Below are 20,356 nucleotides of genomic sequence, written 5' to 3'. Positions count from 1 at the left end.
CAAGTACAAGTGGCAGAGTTGTTTTTAGCAAGATGATCACATCATTCATTTAATTAGAGCAATGTATGTCAGCCCTGAGCCAGGGGAAGGGTGCCCGTCAATGATATCAGTATTCCTGCTGCTCACTGCTCTCCACCCTCCGGCCAGTTTGGTAAGACTGCTGTTACGTGTAGCCTTTAAATGACATTTTTTGCTCATACTTTAAAAAGTTTTGAGCTTTTTGATACATACAAGAGAATTCATTTAAGACAGGTATAACTTCAAAGACCTTTAAACCCCATTGAGTATGGCATATACCAGGTATGAGTTTTCCCTCATCTAATTGTAAGGGTGCTGGGCTCCAGCCTCTGGAAAGAGGCCCCTTCTATTTCTCCTGCATTTCCCCTTACACCTGGGAGGGGAGGGATTTCCGTAGCATCTTAGAGAATAGACTTTCCTTCTCTCTGGGCTCCAGTTCACAGAGCAGGGCGCCCTTCATCTTGCCTCCTGCCCTTCCTCCTGCCCGGACGGGTTAGGTCCAGAGGAAAAGGCAGACTTACAACCAGTAAATAAAAAAACCAGGGCAGCACAGAGATGGTCACACTGGTGCTCTGGCAACTGTCGTGTTGCTGTCACATGAGGGTACCCTGCCCCCCCCCTCCCCCCTTCCCCCCTCCTCCCCCAAGAAAGCATAGGAGAGTTTATAGCCAAGAAGCCTGACGCATTTTCTAGGGAAATGACCACAGGCTGGGGCAGTTCACTGACACCGCCCCTGCCTCACGTTCTTTCCTGGACATCTGGTCACCAGAGTTGCTACTGCAGCTGTGCTCACTTACCCTGAACGGTGCCCTTCTTGCCCATAAGGGGCTCTCACTGGGAATGCCCACCTGATCCTACTGTTGTTAGGTTTTTTTCACACTACAGTGGTGAAAGAACCCCTGCTGGCCCTGGCTGGTTTGGCTTAGTGGATAGAGCGTCGGCCTGTGGACTGAAGGGTCCAGGTTCGATTCCATCTAAGGGCACATGCATGGGTTGCAGGCTTGGTCCCCAGTAGGGGGCGTGCAGAAGGCAGCTGATCAATGATTCTCTCTTATCATTGATGTTTCTATCTCTCTATCCCTCTCCCTTCCTCTCTGAAATCAATAAAAATCAATAAAAAATTTTTTTAAAAAAGAACCCGCACTGGCTTGGGGAAATAAATTGGGCACCAGAGCCATGGGACTCTGCTCTCAGAGACAAAGAATCAAAAGCTTGCCTTCTATGGATTAGATACAAGTATTCAGAACTTCGCCACAAACAAATACAGGTGCCCGGCGACCTGCTCCCAGCTGAGCTGCTCTCCCACAAGCCTCAGGTGAGTGAGTGCTCAGGAAACTCCACCACTGCTGTCTCTCTGGGACGCTTCCCCTGGGAATGAGACATCTACATTCTGCTCCGTAACTACCGCTCGCAGTCCCCAGACCACCCCCAGCCCCTGCCCACCAAGACAGGTGGCCAGGTGGCCTGCGTGGGCTCTCACCGTCATCATGTCGTCACACTTCATGTCGGGCTCGTCGTCGTCCTCACTCTTGTTGTAGAACTTGCGGAAGAAGTTGAAAGCCACCACGGTGTAGAGGTAAACCACCACGGCCAGGAGGCCCACGGTCAGAACCAGCTGCGGGGGAGAGAGAAGGGAAGGAGGTGGGCCTTCTCCACCTTGAGATGTTCCTGGGCGAGGCCAAGGAAACGGGAGGGTGAGGCTGAGCGGGGGACAGAGGAGATAGTGGATAGAAACAGGAGAGGAGTAATGACAGGGTGTTATGGACTAAATTGTCTCCCCAGTACATACGTTGAAGCCTTTACCGCCAATTCCGCAGAATGTGACTGTGGAGGTGGGGACTTTAAAGAGGTAATTACATTTAAACAAGCCTGGCAGAGTGGCCCTCCTCCCAACTATCTGGTGTCCCTATGGGAAGAAGAGATTAGGACATGGAGGCAGCAGATGGCTGCATGAACATAGGGGACGAGCAAGTGGAAGAGCAGTAAGAGGGCAGCCAGGTGAGAGCCCCAGAGGCCTCAGAGAAGGCTAAACCTACCACACCTTGACCTGGACTTCCCGCCTCCAAAACTGAGAGGACATATCTGTTGGTTAAGCCCCCTATGCTGGAGCAGACTGATATCTGGGGCCTGTATAAACTAGGGATGCCAAGATCGGATAGTGAAGGTGCCAGGAGGAGGGTTACTTTGTTATGTTATAGCGAGAGCAGAAACCTGAAGCTTCATGATGCAGCTTCTACGTTAAGCTGCCTCTGAAGAAACAAAAGGTTCTTTGGACTGGCAGGTGGTCCTACATTACACTGTTTCATAAATAACCATGGACTGGATAATTGTCACAGCCTTGAAGTTACTATATGAATTATTTATGATGGTTGAGTAAAGTGACATTTTTCATAACCAAGATATCTGCCAGGACCTCTGCAAGGGTCATAGGGCATGTTCATTTCCTGGTGTTAAGAGGTTCTACAAACAAGGGACACACAGGACCTGCCCATCTAGCCTATACGAGGGACTAGGTGCTGAGCAGAACTCTTAGAATCAATAAGAAACGTTTCTGTCCTGAAGGAGCCATGTAATGGGTGTGTATGAGCGCTAAGATAAGTTAACAGAAGAGACATCTACAGGGATTTCTTGAACAATGAATAATAAGCTACCTAACTCAGATAGCAGGCCTTACAGAACCAGCTCGTTTTAGAAAAACAGAAAGAGCCCGAGCTTTGCACGAAGGAAGAAAGAAGCTAGTTGTGCCACTTAGCAGCTGCGCGGTCTTAGGAGAGACACGGCCTCTCTGAGCCTCAATTCTCTTACCTGCCATGTGAGCAGAACATCTACTTACAGAGTAGTTGTGAGCCTGTCGCAGTACTGGCACATGGTACAAGCTGGGCACATTAAAACAAAAAACCTTGCCAGAGTATATTCAGCAAGGCCATATAAAAAAATTGACTGTTTAAACTTTCCATTTAAGTTACAGTCTTAATGCCATTAAGCCAAATCAATAAAAACTGAAGTTTAATAATCTGAGTAATTCTAAAAGAACATACCGAACTGGCATTCGACAGGTCACACGGGGAAACACCACCTTTATAGGATCAAACTTCCCAAGATGCCCATGTTAAAATGCATAATGCCCTCTCCCAGGAACCTATAAGTAAGCATTTTCAACTCTAAGCCAACTTCTCTATCACAGGTTCTGTTATTATCTCCCCAAACTTTAGCTTCTTGTATGTGGCAGCAAATTTCTCTCTCTAGCTTTCTCCATTCTTCTTTATCACCAACCCAAATAAGACATATTGACTGTTGTGACTACCAGAAGCCGAGAAGAAATACTGAACGATCTAATATACCCTAATTAATACCTGATGATCTAGCACTTTTCGTTTTAGAGCAAAGGTCAACTTGATTTTTTTCTGCTTGGAATCTTTATCTATTTTTAAGGTGTACAACCTGATGATTTAATATATCTATACATTGTAAAATAATGACCAAATCAGGGTAATTGACATATCCATCACCACATACAGTTATCATTTCTCTGTGTGTGTGTGGTAAGAAACTAAGATCTACTCTCAGCAAATGTTAAATATATGATACAGTATTTTTAACTATAATCACCTTGCTTTACATTAGATGCCAAGAACCTATTCCTCTCATAACTGGAAGTTCATACCCTTTGACCAACATCTCCCCATTTCCCTGACACCCCAGGCCTTGGTAAACACTATTCTACTCTTTGGTTCTATGAGCTCAACTTTTTTAGATTCCACATATAAACGAGATCATACAGTACTTGTCTTTCTGTGGCTGGCTTATTTCATTTAGCATAATGTTCTCAAGGCCCAGCCATGCTATTACAAATGGCAGCATTTCCTTTTTTTCATGGCTGAATAGTATCTCATTGCATGCACGTATATACCACATATTTTTTATGTTCTTCCATTGATGGACACTTAGGTTGTTGCCATATCTTGGTTATTCAGAATAATGCTGTAGTGAACGTGGGAGTATAGCTTTCTCTTCAAGATACTACTGATTTCACTTCCTTTGCATTATACCCAGAAGTGGTATTGCTGGATCACATGGCAGTTCTAGATTTAATTTTGTAAGGAACCTCCAAACTGTTTTCCCAAATGGCTGCACCAGCTGGGCACAGTTTGACTTCCTTCTTCTCTCCTCCTACAAAAGTTTAGAGGTGTGAGGGGACAAGTCTCATTCACGGAATTGCTCTTAATGCAGATGGAATGCTAAAGGGTCTGAGTTTGTTGGCAGAAGCAGTCATTAGAGGATTTTAATCAAGGGTTCACCCTGACAATATTGTCTAAGACAGACTGGATATTGATTGGAGACTGGATATGGCAATGGTGATATAGATACATGTCTTTTAACATTTACTATACTATATCTGTACTTAGATATACTAATATATCTATATTAACTCTCAGCTTTTTATACATAAACACACATATATGTATAGCTGTTTATGTATGTGTGTACATACATGTCTAAATCATTGGTTCTTAGTTGGACGCATATACCATAAGTACCTGGGGAGTTTTTAAATTACAATAACCACTTGCTAACCGCCAGAGAGTACATCAGATCCATGGAGGAAGGGGGAGGGATCTCCAAAGTGATGATATGTCAATCACCTCCTTCCCTCCCCCTCTTCCCTGCTTGACCTAAATGTTAGGGGTTTCTGAATTAAGGTCTTATACCTCTTAAATGATGGCTACAATTTTATTTTTAACTAGAGGCCCGGTGCACGAAATTCGTGCACTCGGCCTGGGGGTCCTTCAGCCCGGCCTTTGCCCTCTCACAGTCTGGGAGCCCTCAGGGAATGTCCAAGTGATGGCTCAGGCCCATGGGCCTAAGCCATCAGTTGGACATCCTTAGCGTTGCCCCAGAGGCGGGAGAGGCTCCCGCCACTGCCGCGCTCACCAGCTGTGAGCCCGGCTCAGGGATTCTGGCTGAGCGGCACTCCCCCTGTGGGAGTGCACTGACCCCAGGGGGAAGCTCCTGCATTGAGCATCTGTCCCCTAGTGGTCAATGTGCATCATAGCGACAGCGTTAGCGACCGGTCATTCTGCCATTTGGTCAATTTGCATATTAGCCTTTTATTATATAGGATTGGCTGCAATTTTATAAAATAATCACTAGAAAGGGGTATCATACACTGTACACATACCTTCCTGTTATACACTGGTTGTACCACTTGTTTTGGTTAATTTTCCACATCTAGGTCTATTCTGTCCTGTGTTAGTATAAACTCAGTACCTGTTTGCCGTTATGAGTTACAGACGATAGGATGGTCCTCAGTGTCTTGAAGCCCATGGCGATATCCAGCAGGTGAGCAGCGAAGAAGAAGTTGTTGTAGTGGCCCAGGATGGACATGGTTGTGTACCAGGCCAGGTAGAGAAAGGACTGTGAGGATACAAGAAATTTAGAGGCTTTTCTGGCATCCATGCCTCCTGACACTCACTGAACCATTTTTTCTCATTTTGGGGGGCAGAATGAGGCTAGATGGTTTTTAGATGCTGAGGTGCTGTGAACCGGCCTAAGAATTGCCAAGTGGAACCCCATCTGTCTTACACGACTGCACAAGAGAGGCATGCCCCAGCATTGTCAGGCCCTCAATCTTTCTGCACATGCTCCCTAGCTTTTTCCTTGTGCAATCTAATGACATCCCTGAACCTGGGGCATAGAATCTTGTTTCTCCAAATGCCATACTTACATTGTCAGTAAAAACAACTCCCAGCTTCCAGATATGGTACTTCATGTCAATGGAACTTAGCCTAAAGGGGAATAAAAAATTTAAAAACATGTAAATGTCAGGCTTTAGTGAAGTGTTTAATAAGGGGAAAATTAAGTTTTCTCTCTCTCAGGTTTAATAATCTAAATATGACTTTGAGCTTCTTTATCAGGTTGTATGTGTTCCCTGTGAGACTGAGAAAGGTAGAATCACCCGTCCTGAAATTTCAATTAGTTTTTCTCTTTGAGTCAGGCATAAAGGCTGAGAGGTCCTTAAAGGTTTTTAAAGCAGTGCTCTCCCAATAAGTTAGAATCCAGAGGAAACACCTAAGCCAGACCGGAGCCTGGGAGAACAAAGATCTGATTGAGATATTCCCCTTTAGCACCTTGAAAGGGCTGGAGAAATCAAAGGGTCTACTTTAGCCAGACCGGATTGTAACGCCTAAGCTCTGTACCATGACACCAGCGAGGCCGCCTCTGCTTTGGTCTCTTCTACGGGGCTAAAGTCCAGGGCATTTTTGTCCAAACCCAGGAGTTCAGCAATGCGTTCCGCTCCGTAGAGATCACCATACTTGTTTATCACCTAGAGCAGAAAGGAGGACGGGGTGAGTTGGGCCACATGTTACTAGCCGTGCTTTCTCTAGCCCAGTGTCCGTGGAGGTCTGCTGTACTCTGGGCTCTTCCAAGGGGTTCATAAAGACATGATTCAAAATGCAACAGGAAAATAAAGAGGAAAAATAACCTCCAAAGAAAACAGAAATGATAAAGGCAATCAAAAGAAAATTGCTAGCTGTTTGGAGGAGAGAAAAAAACTAGTGTGCAGAAAACAATGACTGTTAAGCTGTTAAAGGCAGATAAGGAGAGGAATGAAGCCAAACACCCACATGTGTTCATATACACCCCTCCTGTGACTTACTCTTCTCTGTCATAAAAGTAACATCAATTTTACTCATGTTTGTCTATGGAGAACTTAAAGCCTACTCACCCCACTGACAAGGCATACCTTTCTCTTTACAAACTTGTCCCAGTAGTTATTAGGGAAAGATCTGAAAAAAAGAAAATGAAAAAGGGGGGTTCTTAACATCAAGGCTAAGCACATCAAGAGCCTTTGTAGTTTGCGTGTCTGGAACTGTGATCCTGTGGTGTTTGTCCTGCTCACTGAAGGATTCAAAACTTGATTGAACTTCAGAGTCTCCACAGGACTGACTTATGGTTCCACTACTTTGAACCGACTTCTAAGCACTTGGAAAGCCACTCTGCATTTTCTACTTAAAATTATGGTTAAGAGCCAGGGATTGTGATGACAGGATTAGACAGAAGCAGATATATGTTTATTGATCCCAGTATTGAGTAGAAACAGAACCCTGTAGGAAACAGCTGTTTTTAACCTTCGTTCATTGAGCGCCTAGTTATGTCAGTAGCTGGGGTAGGTGCTGGGGATCAGTGGGGCAACGCATAGACAAGGTCCCTAACTACATGAAGTTTCCAGTCGGGGAATCATCTTTAGTTAATTTCTATAGCATGTGGCTTAATCGTAATTCTCTTCCATTCCCTTCTCCATTCCCATATAATCCTGTGGGGTCTGCTTTCCTCAGGGATTTAGATCTCTTTCTCTTTTGGAGGTGGTTCCCTAAAACATCCCATGCCTACCCCCAGGGGGAACTTCTTTCTTCTGCCTGGTAGCTTCTGCTAGCTCCACTGCAAATAATTTTCTATTGTTCAAGTCTGGAAAGAACTGTCACTTTCAGGTATGTCAGCAAAACCATTTAAAATATTTTGCTCCTCTACAGAATGGCTGATTCTTCCTGGGAAGGTTCCTCGCGAGGCTAGATTGCAGCGAAGAAACTGCTGGCCCTTAGCACATACCTTCTTCCTTCTGCTCTCCTTTGAGTCATTCTTGTTGGATGTGGAACACACAGTCTCCTCTCCTAGCAATCACCCAAGTTGGTGGGGAGGTAAGGGGGCCTCCCTCTCTGCCCGGGCCTCTCAGAATCACCCCCAGCAAATGCCACCTCTCCCCCGCAGGTGATGGTTAAAAAAAAATTTTTTTTTATAGTTAAAGCAGCTTCTTTGTCTAAACATCCAAATGCCACCTAAAAGCAAGAACAAATGCTGCTTTATAGAGTAAATTGCTAATAGGGGGACAGAAATAATTATGTTGACTTTCTTCTTTGTATATTTTTCTGCTACTTGATTTTTTTTACGTATTGCATTTTTAGATTCTAAAATAAAACAAACGAAAATCGAGCCACGCTTCCTCTGTCCACACTGATATCCCCTTTCTCTTAAATCCATTATAAACATGGTCCATGACCTACAACACAGCCTTGGCCACATTTTGTTGTTAAGTGGAAAATTACACAAGTGGTGCAGGGCCACTGACCAAAGGCTCTAGGCAAGACCCTTTTGCAGATGATCTACCTTTGGTCTGAGTATTTTTTATCCCCTGACTAGGTATGTAAGCTCCTTGGAGATAGAAAACATTTTTACTTGGTAATATTCCTTAAAGAGTGAGATAGAGAAAAGAAACTTCAGAAGGGAAGTACATAAATGTTACATCAATATAGGAATGGTCAAGAAAAATAAGATGCTCAGCCTCTTTAGAATTCACAGTGAGGTGCCACTGCTCACCTACCGGCTTAGCTAAACTGATGGCACGTGCGTGCGGGTAAGGAGGCAGGGGAGCAGGAACTCTCCCACAGTGCTGGTTGGCAGGTAAATTGGGACAGACATTTGCATATTCTTTTTTTTAGACATTTGCATATTCTATTCAGCAAAGTTGTCTTCTGGGTCTCTATTCTATAGGAACTCTTTTACTTGGGCATGCGTTATAAAAATGTTCATTGTAGCACTGTTTGTAATAGCCAGAAATGAAAACACTTGAAATACCCACTACCAGGAAAATGGATAAATATCTGATAACATTCTCCTATCAGTGTTTTGAAAATGTTTTGAAACATTTCAGTTTTGCAAATGACAAAACTATGGGTACACACATCAGCATAGGTGAGTTCTCCTGCTATTTGACCCAGTGATCCCACTTCTAGGAATACATCCTAAGAAACCAGAAACACCAACCAGAAAGAATGTATGCACCCCTATGCTCATAGCAGAAAAATTTACAATAGCTAAGATCTGGAAACAGCCCAAGTGCCCATCAGTAGATGAGTGGATAGAAGAGCTGTGGTACATTTATTCCATGGAATACTATGCAGCAATAAAAAAGAAGGATCTCTTATCCTTTGAGACAGCATGAAGGGACCTGGAGAATATCAAGCTAAGTGAAATAAGTCAATCAGAGAAAGACAAGGATCACATGATCTCACTCATATATGGAATCTAATTAACAAAATAAACTGATGAACAGAGAAGATCCAGATACATGGAAACATGGAATAGAGTGTGGAATCTCAGAGGGAAGGTGGGAGAAGGTGGGTGGGTGGGAGGTAATCAACCAAAGACCTTGTATTCATAACCCATGGACACAGACAATTAGCTGGTGAAAGTCAGGGGTGGGAGGCCGGGGGCGGGGATGGTCTGGAGGGAGTTAATGTGGGGAAAAAAGGGGACATATGTAATACTTTGAACAATAAAGATTTTAAAAAAAAGTGAGTTCTCAAACATGGCACTGAAGAAACGATTCAAATGACTAACATATGGTAGAATTTCATTTATATACAGTTCAAAAATAGTTACAATGCACCAATATCTAAGGACACACACCTAAGTGCTAAAACTATAAAGCAAGAAATGATTATCACTAAAGTCAGGAGAGTAGTTAGCTGGGGGTTGAGGAGATAGGCTAGAGAAGGATCATAACATCTGGGACCACAGAGCTTTTGGTAATGTTCCATTTTTTTAACCTTGGTAGTTCAATTTATTATTATACTTTAAAATATACATATACATTTTATATCTTCTATATGTGTGCTTAACAAGATATAAATATTAAAAATGAGAGCTCTTCATGATATATAGTTAATGAAAACAATAGGTTACAAAGTAATACACATACTGCAATGCTGTTATTGTGAAAAAAGTAAAGGTTCGTTTATCAAAATCTTTTTTAAAATATCTATTTATGCATTTTCCTCCTTGTGGACACTTATGCCACTTCAAATAAGTTTTAGCAGCTATCCTTGTTGGGACATTTTAGTGTTCTTGCCTCACTATCCCCTTAGGATAAATTTCTTGAAGCTGAACTGCCTTTTTACTGGTATTTTGGGGCCATCTCATCTTGTGCTATAGACACAAACATCACTGATAATTGCAGAAAGCTTACCAAAGAATTAAATTATTTCATAGTGCCAATATTTCTTGCCGTAATGTTCAAGGATCCGAAATGGAGCCTGACTCTCTTCCTTATTTGAAGAGATTGGCAGGCATAGGCTTTTTGATTGAGGCATAGGCACTCACTTTTCTCCTGCGAGAAGAGTCTTCTCTCAGTCTGCTGACCATGTTTGGGGAAGAAGCAATTTCCTTCTTCTAGGGGTCAGAGCTGTTGTTTCTAGATGTGCCTGCTTTTTAAATTTATTTTTATTTTTTTATATTTTATTGATTTTTTACAGAGAGGAAGGGAGAGGGATAGAGAGCTAGAAACATCGATGAGAAAGAAACATCAATCAGTGGCCTCCTGCACGCCCCCCACTGGGGATGTGCCCGCAACCAAGGTACATGCCCTTGACCGAATCGAACCTGGGACCCTTGAGTCTGCAGGCCGACGCTCTATCCACTGAGCCAAACTAGTCAGGGCAAGATGTGCCTGTTTTAATTGTCACAGCTAAGTCGCCTTTGTTCACCTATCCAGCTCTATTTCTTTGCTTTCTTTCAGGACATTAGTTTATCTTGCAGCTCTCACTTTCACAATGAATACACTAACTTTAGAGCATTACCTTCACTAATGATGACCATTATTTGAATAGTTAGGGAAAGGGAATGACTAATAGCTTGATGCCACCATGTGCCAGGCACTGGGCCAAGCATTAATATCCCCAGACTGTAGAAGGTGGTATTCTCATCCCTCTATTACTGAAGAGGGAACTCAGGCTTAGAAGGCTTGGGTGGGTGGGTAGGGGGGTGGGGTGGGAGGGAGGGAGGGGATAACTTACGGTGTGTTGATTACCAAGCGGTCCCATTGCCCCTTGATGTCATCTTCAGATGGCTGTTCGGTGATATACAGGCCATCAAACTCCAGCTTCCTGGCAATTTCCTTTTCTCTTTTGAATACCACCAAAGGGACCTAGGAGGGGAGGACATGTTCCTCAGAGAAGGCTTCCTAATTAAAGCACTCTCTCCTACACATTTCAATAAACTGTCCTTCTACCTTCAGGGCAACAGTCTCCTTTTAGTGGGATTCTTAGGGTGCCTAGTTATGTGTCCAGAATCAAACCTCTTATCACTCCTTGGGCTAGTACACCTTCCTTTCCAAAAGCTGATCTCACTTGGGCCCCCCTATAAGGTTTAGGTTAAACAGCTGATATTAATGCAAACTGGACTCCTTGAGTCATCCTAGTGAGAAGGCTGTATGTAGATGGGTCCCTGGGGCGGAATGAGTTAGGTCTCCTCAGACTCCTAGGCTAGAGTTGAACTAAAAAGGGATGATAGACTATTCTAGAGTTGATTAGTCAGCCACAGGTATACCATGAAATGTCCCCTCCCCCCCACCCCCGCTCAGTGGCTAGGGTCATATTCATCTCATGGCTTTGAAATTTGGTGAATGAAACATGGTTTGATGGACAGAATGAGAGGGCTCACTGGGCCCTGTACACAGTCTTTTGGATTGAGGTTTTCTTCCTCAGAGGCTTTGCCAGGAGAGTGCCTGCCAGGTAGGAGCGCTCTTATTTGTTCTCAACAATCACTCCCTGTTGTCTTATTGCTCTAAGTCTGATTTTAGGTGCCAAGTGGGTGGCTATAGAGACCTACCACACAGAAAGGTGGGGAAATAACCCATCACCCCAACCCTCACCAACACACACACACACACTTCAAATATGGGACAGAGTTAGTGAGGTCAGAGGCTACTGCTGAAATCCCAGGGGAAATCAGAAGAGCCTGAGCACCTCTAGCTGGAAAAGCTTAACTCAGAACCAGGCTTTCTCATTTGCTGGGAAGCCACTGGTTACTTAGCAACAACCTTGAGACCTTGGTCTCCAAACAGTTTCTTCCAATAACTCTTCCTTAAAGCTAATGACATCCATATGCTTCACACTGCCCCTTTATTTCCAAGACAAAAAGACAAAATTTAGAACATGATTTGTAAAGCGTTACCTCTTGCTCTTTCTTCTTTAAAACAATGAAATGACACAGAGGAAAGAAAAGTCTAATGCTAGGAAGATGGCAAAGGCTAATAATAGGCATCGCACACTGGGAGGAACCAATGACTGCTGTCAGCTAATGGATGATGTGGGAGGGGAAACAAAGATAAAGCTACGCTGACTAACTTCTGCTGTATTTTGAAATGACTCTGAATAACAATAATAATATCAAGTTTTAGAGCTGTTCTGATCTCTGGGATTCAAAGCATTCCCCTCCAGTCTTCTAGGAGTTTGTATGGCTTTGTAAGTAGGATTTGCACATTTTATTCCCTGGAGAGTGTTTCTCTAGGCCAGCAGTGTAGCTGCACCCTACACAACAGGGGAGCTCTGGGGCGGTGACCTAAGGAGCAGCAGCTGGCACTCTTAGTTGCTCTCTGATGTTCTGAGTGCTTTTACACATAGCAGTTCATTTAATCCTCCAGCAATGTTCAGGGATCGGTGGTATTATGATACTCACTTTTACAGAGGAGGAAACAGAGATGGCAGGTTAAATGGCTGAGCTGTGAGTCCAACCCAGGTAGCCCGGCTACCAAATCTGTGCTTTTATTGTTACAGTGGGGTCCTCTGTGTGGTTTAGGGCAGCGGTCACCAACCTTTCGGACCTCACGGGCCACCAGTGGTCCGCAGACCATCAGTTGGCCACCGCTGGTTTAGGGCACATGCTCTCTTCAGCAGGGTAACTGAACTTCCTACATGATTACCATAGTTCACTGGGAAGTGAGGGCCACAAAGATAGACATATATTTCCTGGGTTTTTTTCCCCTTGTGAGGAGATGGCTTGGTAAAGAGCCAAGGACATGTCCTACTAAAGAGAAGTAAAAAAAAAATACAAAGAGAAAAATAAGTGGCACAGTAGAAAAAGAACTGGACGTAGAACACCAAACACAGAATGACTGAAGACTCACGTAACTGTGGTGGTGTCTGAGGACATAACCGTGACCCTAGCAAACCTGGTCTCCTCGCATTACTGTCCCGCGCAGCCCTCCTCACCCCTGAGCCACAGTGAAGCTGGGCCGGCCCTGTGACTTGCTTTACCCAGAAGAATGCAATAGAAATGGCACTGGCAGTTCTGGGGCTGGGGCTGGGCCTGTGCCTGGGCTTAAGAAGGGCTAGCAGCTTTCACTTCTGTGTTTTTTTGGAAACTCCAAGGCACCATATGCAAGAAGTCCAGCTACCTGGCTAGGGAGAGAATGTGGAGAGGCACGTGGACAGGGCAGTGCCCTGAGTCTGCATGGAGAGGCCCAGCTACGCCAGCCTGCCAGCCGCTACCTCTCCACTGTGCAGGCGTGAGCCAGTGCCACCGTGGACAGTCTGGCCCAGCTGAACTCCCACAGGCTTGCTGATGCAGCCGCCTTCCCATGGAGCAGAGGAGCTGCTCAGATGGCCCAGCCAGTTCACAGAATCAGAGCGATCAAACATCATTTTCAGCCACCAAGTTTAGGGGTGATTTGTTATCAGCAATAAACAGTAACCGAAACTGTAACTCATTAAGTTTTCTTCTAATGTCTTGGAGAGTTAAAACCTAATAATTTTTGAAAGGCGAAAAGCATTTTTGTAAAAACTCCAATATAAATGCAAAGATCAGAAGAATCTCACATGACAAGGTCCATGTGTGATTTAGACTGATGCTTCTAATTTTATGAAATTCTAGAAGTGGAACTTGAAATGGGACTCAGAGAGCAAGGCTTCTCAAACAGTGTGGATGCCGATCTCCTGGGGATCATGCTACAGTACAGATTCCAATTTAAAAGGCCTGGGGCGGGGCCCACAATTGTATGGGTCACCAGCTCCTAGGGCAGTGATGGCGAACCTATGACACACGTGTCAGAGGTGACACGCGGACTCATTTTTTTGGTTGATTTTTCTTTGTTAAATGGCATTTAAATATATAAAATAAATATCAAAAATATGTCTTTGTTTTACTATGGTTGCAAATATCAAAAAATTTCTATATGTGACACGGCACCAGAGTTAAGTTAGGGTTTTTCAAAATGCTGACACGCCGAGCTCAAAAGGTTCGCCATCACTGTCCTAGGTGATACCCAGGATGCTGCTCCACAAACCTTAGTCTCTTAGCAAAGTCTTAGAGAACAAAGGGCTGGCTGGGCTCAGAAATGATGCCTCCTCTCCAAGGATTCAGATTAGATTCAGAGTGGACAGCAACTCACCTTGAGGCAGTAATAGCCCACCACGCAGACTAAAGAGATGATGGTGTGGATAACGGCCAGCGCCCGCAACGCTGGGGCCATGTACCCAGTGCTCTCCTGAAGGACAAAGAACACCATCGCTTCCTCCTCCTCGTCGTCACTGAAGGAATGCCACAGGTTCACCACATCCTCTGCCTCCTCTTCTAAAGGCTCTTCAGTGACCTGGCCAAGACACACACTCTTACAAACACCAGGAAGAGCATCCGCCGTTGGGTCTCCCCACGGACTTTATGTGGCTGAGCAAATAGCGGTGATTCAGCATTACTTGCTGAGTGTGAGATTTTGGGGCAACTTATTTCTAGGAATCCCTAGTAGCTCTAATAATCGCAAACCACACTTTAAATAGACAAAACGTATCTTTTGAGAAAAAGAAAAAATATTTAAAAATTAGGGAATTTTTACTAAAAATTAGTAAAGGCCTATCATTCATGAATTCATTCCATGAACATTTATTATGTGCCTGCAGTGTACAAGACCCACTTATCAATGCTCCACATCTTCATTTCTCTTGATTAGTCCCTCCTTCTCCTCATTCAGAAAACAACTGTTAATTCTCCCTTCATAAGGGTTCTAACATGGGGATCAACTATAATGGCTCTCTCTGTTACCTTATTCCTCAAGGAAAGAACTGCATTTTGAAATGCCTTCCAGTTCCTAATAAAGGCTCAAGGACATAGTAGATTCCCAACAAATATTTGAAGAATTTATTAGGTAATGAATAGAACAACTGTGAACTACTGGAATACTGTCCTTGCAGGCAGTCTCTCCATTCTTCCCCTTGCTGAAATGACACCCTTTTTAGAAGCCAGTGTCTTAGAAATGTCTTTAGATATTAGAATCTTAGCTCTAATTTCTATTATTTTTTTAAAAAAGTAAAGTACATTTAGTAAATGACCTTTGAATGAAGTATCACCTTGTAAAAGAGCAGGATAAAGTTGATAGCGAAGGCTACAAACAGAGCGAGGAACCTCAGGTTGTAGAAATTCCTGGCCAGGTAATGCTGAAAAGGAAAGGACAGGCAGAGGCGAGGAGCTTTGCAAGGAAAAGGGAACTTCCTTCTTTCACACAGAAGTTTGCTCTGGTTAGAAGTTTACACGTGAATAGTTCTACTCTTTGGTAACCAGTATTCTAGGACAATTCTGGCCTTCTTGAGACTTATTTGAGAGAGGAACCAAAAATGATGATTTAAAAAAAATTGCTTAGGGTGATGCTCAAAGGAACCCTGGCCCAGCTTGTCCTTCAGGGTGCCAAATGCCAGACATGCCACCAGCAGACTCAAATGCTGCTATACAGGCATGCGTGTGTGTGTGTGTGTGTGTGTGTGTGTGTGTGTGTGTGCGTATACTGAGCACATCACACAGAGATTAGTCTTTTGGGACATTATGGGTGATCTAAGTTCACAAAGACCACTCTGCAGTTCCTACCCTGCATGCAACCAGACTGACGTCAGGTGCCTGGCCTTCTGTAAGTCCCAGTCCCAGAGCCCCTACCTCTCCCTTCTCAGGGGCCCCATTCCCATCCTCACTGCCATCTTCCTGGGAAGACCAGCATCTGAGGACTAGGGTGCAAATGCATGGGGAAAGCGCTCAGTCTCCCCGTGGAGGGCTCTCACCGCAGGCGCCGGGGAAGGGGTTGTCCTGGCATCAGCAGCTGTACCTCAGGAGGCAAATCATCCGAGAACTGCAGAAGCTAGGCTGAGGGCGGATTGCATGTGGAAGAACAGCTTTTGGGGTCTGTTGTGAGAACCCACCTAACATGGGTAGATTCTTTCTGCATCCCTAATGGTCCAACTACTCGTGAACTTCGGCTGAGGAGCAGCTACGTCCCCACATGACACAGCTGGGAAGAGGAATTCCCATGCTGTCCGAGACAGCACAGGGCAGAGAGGGTAACCACAGCTGGGCAGGGGAGCTGGAGCACTTGGCTTTTGCCAGGTTAACCTCTATTGCGTTTCCTCCAACACAAGAGGAGCAGGCAGACAAATGAGAAGAGGAAGGAGAAAGTGAGGAAGCATAACCAACCAAATTGTGAAACAAAACTGTGGTCATTTCTCTGAGGTTTTCCTGGGGCGAACTCCTGCCCCGGAGGTGGGCCCTGGGCGGGAGCGCTTACCAGTAACTTGGTCTGATAGATTTCCAGCCCTTTGAAGAAATTAGCCATGAAGGCTTCAGGCTTCTCGACTTTCTGGCCACGCCGCCGCTTCTTCCTTTTTGTCGCCTCTGCCCACAGGACCTTGGCTTGTTCTCCGGCTGTCTCCTCCTTCTCCCCATCTTCCACGCTGCAGGAGCAAGAAACCCGCTTAGCACAGAGGCCCGGGGGAGGCCTGGCCCAGACAGGGACACTGAATTCAAGTCTGGTAATTCTTTCTTGGGAGGTGGAAACCTCAGCTCTTTATCACCCACGGTGCCTGGACATCAACTGTGCACTTAATGGGTGGTGTCCACTTTGATGAGCCATGGTCATAGGTTTACAATAGTTATCAATAAGTTTGTAGTCTTTTTCAGAAATTTGGCTTAACAACTTTTCTTCTTCTTCAGGAAAGTCCTTTATTATTTATTTTTTAAGGACGTCATTTGAATTAGCAATAGTATCTATTCTCCAAATTTGTGGTAGGGATTAAATGAGATATTGTGTAAAAGACCTTAGCATAGGGCCTGGCATGTAATAGGTATTGAATATATTAGATATCATCATCATTAACATTATATAAAGTTATGAAATGTCAGTGTTTGATAATTTGGCCAGATGGTGAAATTCTGACCTATTAGTGAGATTATAAAATTAACAAGATTAATAAAATGTGTTTATTGTATAGCTGGGGTAAAAGGAAATGTACCCAGAGCTTGAAAAATATCTATCTATATACATAAAAGCCTAAGCAACCCCTACAACTAAATGACTGGAACAACCAGAACGACAGGTTGACCAGTCGCTATGACACGCAGATGCTCAACACAGGAGCTGCCCCCTGGTGGTCAATGCACTCTTACAGCCAATCTCTCACAGCCTCCCCCCCCCCCCCCCCCCGGCTGGCCAATATCCTGTGGCCTCTCCACCCCCTGGCCCTCCAACCTCCTGTAGCCCCCACCCCCCTCAGCCAACCTTCCATGGTTCCGCTGCCCACCCCCCCTCAGCCTGCCAACCTCCTGCAACCCCTCCCCCTGGTCAGCCAGACCCCTGATAGGCCTCGATGGGATCCCACACATGCATGAATTCGTGCACCAGGCCTCTAGTTTCTTATATTACTACTAGAGGCCCTGTGCATGAAATTCATGCATGGGTGCAGTCCCTAGGTCTGGCTGGCGATCAAAGCACAAGCGTCTGGCATGGAAGGACAGGTTCCAGCTGACCTCTGGGCCCTGGGCAGCACCTGGGCCCCTGCATGCCCCGCATCCACCTGAGTCATGGTGCCCAAGTCTCCACATGGAGATGTGGTGAGCACGGCCGGACGCCACATGCCAGGGAGCAGCGTGGACCTCTGGGCCACCCAGTGGCGCCACATGGAAGCTGGGTGGGCAGTGCGCTCTCTCCCGACTGGCCTTGCAGACTGGCTCCTGCACGAACTCACAGGGAGTCTGACCGGCCCCTGTGGTCCCAGCAGCTGTGGCCCGGCTCACCTGGAAGATGCCGCACAGGTGTGGGACAGGCTCCTTGCGGGAGCCTGGCACCTGAGTGTGGGGGCTTCCCTGGTGTGCGAGCCCTGGCATACCAGGGGAGGGTAGCAGGGAGAGTAAGAGCAAGCTCAGTGGACACCCCGCATTCTCACCACACTTCTGTCCCCGTCACCCCTGCCCCCAGGTAGCAGGCAAGAGGTCACTGCACATCACCGACACCTGCCATGTTCCATGCCACCCCCTGGTGGTCAGCGCACATCATAGCAAGCAGTCGAACTCCTGGTTTCCCTGGTTGAACGACCACCCAAGGGGACAATTTGCATATTAGGCTTTTATTATATAGGATAGTATTACTACAGCTATTTACCACAGCAATAGAATAGTAGATGCTATCAAGAACTGTCTAACAGGAGTTTGAGTCCTCGAAGCTACCAAGAACTTACTCTGCCTTCTCGGGTTCCACTTTTCCTTCTGAGTCATGTGCTGCTTTCATCTCTGCTGCCTAGACAAAAACAACAGTCAGTCAAGTTCTCCCCAATCAGTGTGTTCATGGTGAAGAGCCATATCGCTGGCCACTTTCATCTCCTTGGTCAGAAGTCCCAATGGCTTTCTCTTCTGCTTCTGCTTCTCTCAGGGTCATGGAAGGTGAGTGTCCTGCTACATATCCAGGTGCTCTGGAGAGATGCCAAGACAAAGATTTCAAATCTGAAAACTCCACTACCCTCTTATTATTAGTCAACTCAAAGAGAAAACTTGTGCTCGGACACTGTCAGACCCGCAGCAGTGGTCCCATGACCCCATGGGGTCAGGGAGAGATGGTCCAAATCAGAACCTGCTTCAGATAGGATACCTGCCTCATCTTTAATCCTGTTAGCACCCGCTCCCCCAGGTCCTCTGCCTGACGACCACTGCACTTTGAAAAAAATTCAAGCTCCTTACCGAGGCCTACATGGCTACAGGATCATGGCCTTTCATTTCATCCTCGTCTTGCACCACTTGATTCCTTACTTCCTACACCCAGATCTCATGTTCTTTCCTGAGACATTCCAAATCCTTCCCTGCACCAGGACCTTTGCACTAAGCATGTCCTCTGCCTGGAGTGTGACTGCTGTACATGTGCCTGATATCCTTCAGGACATGGTTCATAGGACACCTTGTCAGAAGCCTCCTTGACAGTTCTATTTATTTATTTTTATTTTATTTTATTTTTTTAAAATATATTTTATTGATTTTTTACAGAGAGGAAGGGAGAGAGATAGAGAGTTAGAAGCATCGATGAGAGAGAAACATCGATCAGCTGCCTCCTGCACATCTCCTACTGGGGATGTGCCCGCAACCCAGGTACATGCCCTTGACCGGAATCGAACCTGGGACCTTTCAGTCCACAGGCCGACGCTCTATCCACTGAGCCAAACCGGTTTCGGCGACAGTTCTATTTAAAGTAGGGCCCACATTCACTCTGTAACACATGTCCTTGTTCATTTATTTTAGCATGTGTCACAAATAATAATTATCTTATTTATTTGTTGTCTTCTTCCATTAGAAGTTAAGCTCTATTAAAGCAAAAATGTCTTTCTTATTAACTGAGTTTTCATAGCCTCAGAACACAGAGTGGCATGTAGCAGGCCTTGAATGAATCCAATTATGTTTATGCCCTGGGGCTACATCGGGGAGCCAAATGAAGTAAAGAAATTAATATTATAAAAATGTCTATGACTCTGATGCTTTCTTCCCTGATTTGCAAAGGCAGGTGAGAGTGCTCTCCTATATATATACTTAGCACCTGGCATTCGTCCTTCCTAACGTTCTTCATGCCTATACAGATTTATTCAATATCTCTCTTTTTCACTGAATTATAGGGACAATGCATTTTTCACTTACCACTGTATCCTCAGAGCCAAAAACAGTGACAAGCACATATTAGCTAGTTAATAAATATTAATGTAATGAATGAATAAAAGTTGTCTTTGGGCTCTGATCTCTTTACACTTCTCTCCATACCCTCTTTAGTGCTAGAATGATGCTGTGAGTTGGATGCTGCAACAGAGGGAAACACCATGACCAAGGGTTGACCAAGGGCCAACATCCATGACCAAGGGGCTCTGAATTACTATTATCTTATTCTCTTAATCTAGTTGACTGTCTCAAAGTCCAAATTTAATAGTGGCTGCATCACAATAATGAAATGTCCCAGCCGATAAGACTCACTGGCACACTGTGCTAAAGTATATGATATCATCTGGACCTTTTGGGACACTGCAGAATTACTGTCTCACTAGAAAAACCACCTTTTATACTATACCTGGTTTTCTATGCTTTCAGTTTACTGAATGAACCTGTCTACCATGAGAACTAACCTTCTAATAAAAGTGTGGAAGTAAGGTGAGCATCACAGATCACCATGTTTGAACCCTACAATGTAAACTGAAGACCACCTAGCAATTAGACACCGAGGCATCCA

The 20,356-nt window shown here is 44.9% G+C and overlaps 1 protein-coding gene across 1 annotated transcript in view; it reads right to left on the bottom strand.

The window, feature by feature from the left end:
- RYR3 (ryanodine receptor 3) overlaps positions 1–20,356 on the bottom strand; it is a 548,626-nt gene that overhangs the window by 5,865 nt on the left and 522,405 nt on the right. Inside the window, exons 88-97 of the mRNA XM_081108039.1 lie at positions 18,339–18,397; positions 16,394–16,559; positions 15,195–15,281; positions 14,243–14,443; positions 10,869–10,999; positions 6,764–6,806; positions 6,216–6,343; positions 5,744–5,804; positions 5,287–5,433; positions 1,499–1,633 (exon numbers count right to left, since the gene is read on the bottom strand). Coding sequence (XP_080964165.1) covers positions 1,499–1,633; positions 5,287–5,433; positions 5,744–5,804; positions 6,216–6,343; positions 6,764–6,806; positions 10,869–10,999; positions 14,243–14,443; positions 15,195–15,281; positions 16,394–16,559; positions 18,339–18,397 — 1,158 coding nt within the window. The remainder of the gene's footprint in view (positions 1–1,498; positions 1,634–5,286; positions 5,434–5,743; positions 5,805–6,215; positions 6,344–6,763; positions 6,807–10,868; positions 11,000–14,242; positions 14,444–15,194; positions 15,282–16,393; positions 16,560–18,338; positions 18,398–20,356) is intronic.

The sequence above is a fragment of the Myotis nattereri genome, assembly GCF_964212035.1.
Source record: "Myotis nattereri genome assembly, chromosome: 1".
Taxonomy (NCBI): Eukaryota; Metazoa; Chordata; class Mammalia; order Chiroptera; family Vespertilionidae; genus Myotis; species Myotis nattereri.
The sequence above is the reverse complement of the archived record's forward strand: the minus strand, read 5'-3'. Positions and strand labels throughout refer to the sequence as shown.